The 3,188-nt window shown below is 44.0% G+C and overlaps 1 protein-coding gene across 1 annotated transcript; it reads right to left on the reverse strand.

The window, feature by feature from the left end:
* Window positions 1–244: 244 nt before the first annotated feature.
* Window positions 245–2,421, reverse strand: LOC140464241 (transmembrane protein 100-like). Its single transcript, XM_072559086.1, has 2 exons — window positions 2,386–2,421; window positions 245–2,034 (listed from the first exon to the last, which is right to left on the reverse strand). Exon 2 carries the CDS (start codon window positions 1,885–1,887, stop codon window positions 1,498–1,500), a length of 390 nt encoding a protein of 129 aa, XP_072415187.1. The 5' UTR covers window positions 1,888–2,034; window positions 2,386–2,421; the 3' UTR covers window positions 245–1,497.
* Between the last annotated feature and the right edge of the window lie 767 nt (window positions 2,422–3,188).

The following is a 3,188-nucleotide window of genomic DNA, read 5'->3' on the forward strand; positions in this document are numbered from 1 at the left end:
TCTTCTCTTAAAACTGTCCTGAATTCTCATCTATCGGTCCTGTTTTTTTTCTTGGATATGTCTTTTACTTTCCTTCAGTTATTTAGTATTCCCATATATCTGTTCTCTATCTCATCTGCCGTGTACTAATTTGGTTTGGAATGCTCGGCTCAATTCCTTTATCATTATCACAAAACAAACAGAATTATTTATCTTGGAAATCAATTTAGAGGCCAGTACTGATGGCAGTGAAACAGGCATTTTATTTAATGAGATCATGTACCGTTCAAATGAAAGCCATAGGGAAACATCAAAGTGCCAAGCTAGACACACTGTGAATGTCAGAAAGACATGGATTCACATTTACGTTAAGTTTATATGTGCCATCTAAAGCTGATCATGATACCCTCAAAATCAAGTCAAGTAGCTAGACAATGAGAAGTTTGGAGAAGGGGATAGGAGGAGAGAAGGGGAGATGATTGATGGAGATGGTGAGGGGACAGAAAGGCTGAAGAATAGGGATAAGAGCAAAAGTTGGGAAGGCAGAGGATGAGCAAGGAAATCAGTTAAATTGACAAGTTAAAAGCCTTCATATTCCCAATGATTCCTTGATTACTTTGGAGTGAATAATTTTAATGGATTTTCTTTCCTGTGTCATCATAAAAACCATTCTTATTGCCATCATTGCTCCAAACATTGAAATAAAATGGTCAAATACCAATATGCTTCAGATTAGATGAAGAGGCTTTGGGTGAGAATATGAAGATGTTACATTTTTCCTCATTCCTAATATCAGTTATACTTTATAAATTAAATTGTGGTACAAACATTACCGACAGAAATTCATTCAGTGGGTTTTTAGAATGAGACGGACCAGAATGGGACAATAGACTGTAAAAGGAGAATAGGAAAGAACATTGCTAGTAGAAGGAATGAACCCAGCTGGGAAGGACAACTGGAGAAGTAGCAGGCTGCATGCAAACTAAAGGTAGAAGAGCACTGAGAACAACACATGCTAGAGATCACAGCGGGGCAGGCAGCATCCGTGGAGAGAAAAGACGCTTTTCCTTGTTTCAACGTTTCTTGACTAGGAACAACCCGAAAAGCTGTTGACAGGGTTTGGCTTAGAGCTGGCAATAAATTAGCAATAAAATCATTTTTAATACCACAGTTAGTGCAGTCTTCAATTTGCTATCGTGGACATGCTGAGAATCGCGCATTTCGATCCCCACATTTAGTTGTTTCTGTCTGTCAATCACTAGTCCTGCTATAAATTGACTTGAACAGGTCAAACCAAAGGCTCCAGAGAAAGTAAGAAAGATCATTGGTCTCCTGTTATTGAAGGTTTGCTGTCGATGAATTGCTAAGGTTTGAAGTGATATTGTAAAGCAGCTCCAATCAAAGCTGCAGGACAAATCCACGCAGTCATTGTTGTTGTAAATCTCCAAGGTTTGGATGCACAGGCTTGAGGTCCCAGGCCAACTAGTTTGGTCTTCATAGTATGGTCTAAAATGTATCTTAGACCAACAATCCTGTGTTCGCCATCAGTGCAGTCTGGCTCTCTCTCCTATGAGCCCGCTTTCGGCACTGTCTCACTTTCCAGCACACCGCACTGGAGATCACCAGCAGAACCCCCGAAGTCAGCAGCACCAGCCCGAAGCCGGAGATAATGGAGCCGTGCGAGTTGAAGCTGTAGGCGACAGCAGTGACCACCATGCCAGCGATCAGAGTGACCAGGCCAAAGGGCACAGTACACCGGGAGCAGGAGAGCTCAGCTCCGCCGGTAGCTGCCGCCAGCTGGCTCTGGCTGCTCAGGGACTGAGCGGCTGCTGGAAGCGGGCAGTCCCCCGAGCCCTTCTCTGGGAGAGTGGCCAGTGCTGGCATCTCCTTCAGCGGCTCCTCTATCATCCCGCACTCCCCACAACCTCGCTCTTCTCTTCGCTTTGTCTTTCCCGAATAAATCTCTTTCCTTTCACTCCTCCATCACATCCAGCCAGCGCATCCCAGGATGGAAGAACAATCAGATGGATGGGCAAGGAGAGAGTCCGTGAGTACCTGATCACACACAGAAAAAAAAGTGAATATTGAATGAAATGCTGGGGGAAACAAGCACAATGACACCTGGGATACAGCATAACATGGAAAGGTAGTGGGAATACTCGTCAACGGCACAAATACCTACAATGTTGAACGTTTAAACACTGTAACTGTAACATGAAGGCTATTCACAATTAGTTTGAAAACACTTTGGGAGAAGGAAACAGTGGAGCGGGAAGTAATTCGGCAAATGTACCGGGACCGGCTTTTAAACAGTTATCCAATGGGTTCAACTTCTCTGCTTAAATGTTTTTCGTCAAATAAAAATTCTTTTTGAAAGTCAGTTTCACCCACTGCAAGTCAGAATACCTGGCAGAAATGAGCTCAGGGTCCCTGCTCCCACACAGCGGCCAGGATCCCTTTCAGCTTCAGGCGCAAAAACTCCTCTCAGTCCAAGGACGGAGGAGAGCAGAGCAGGCGCTGTGGTGGTGCCGCTCTCTGTGGCTCCGGTGCCCTGTGTCTCAGCCTGTCTTGTGCTTGATTACAGCAGAGTGACAGGGAAGCAATCCATCCCGGAGGAGCTTGCCGACAGATCGGATTCTACCCCCCCCCCCCCACCTCAGTGTGTGTGCTTGCACTGATCTCAGTGCTGGTATCACGTCTTGGCACACATTAGCCTATCCTTATCTCACCGTTAGTGTTAGTTAATGAAAATATGATATATTATAGAAACAAAAATATCCCAGCAACGTCAAAAAGAAACATCTCAACAGGTATGTGTGATGTGAATAATCTATTAGATTGTAATGTTGCAATACGTGTCTGCAACACATCTTCTGTTGAAAGGGTTTGGGTTATTGCCTGTGAAAGAGTTGCCTTCAAATATTCTTTTCATCTACATTTCTTTCCACAAAATCTGTCCTTAGACATACTGGAGGTAGGAAGAGAGAATCTGTATATGAGAGGGATAGGCTGGGGTGGAGGGGCGGAGGGGGGGGGGGTCGTTAATACATTTCACGAACATTTTAGTTGTTTCCCATTTACACCTCCCCTAGATAATGAATTTTTATTTGCCCCATCACTGTCTCTTTTTGCCTTGCACCATAATCCTTTTTGTCATTTTTTTTAACTTCCGGCAATCACAAATCGTTTCATTTTTTCTTTCCTCCCCT

The sequence above is a fragment of the Chiloscyllium punctatum genome, chromosome 39 (genome assembly GCF_047496795.1).
Source record: "Chiloscyllium punctatum isolate Juve2018m chromosome 39, sChiPun1.3, whole genome shotgun sequence".
NCBI lineage: Eukaryota > Metazoa > Chordata > Chondrichthyes > Orectolobiformes > Hemiscylliidae > Chiloscyllium > Chiloscyllium punctatum.

What these genes read in the sequence shown, in the direction of transcription:
- LOC140464241 (XM_072559086.1), bottom strand. Translation starts at nt 1,887, where the DNA reads ATGATAGAGGAGCCGCTGAAGGAGATGCCAGCACTGGCCACTCTCCCA.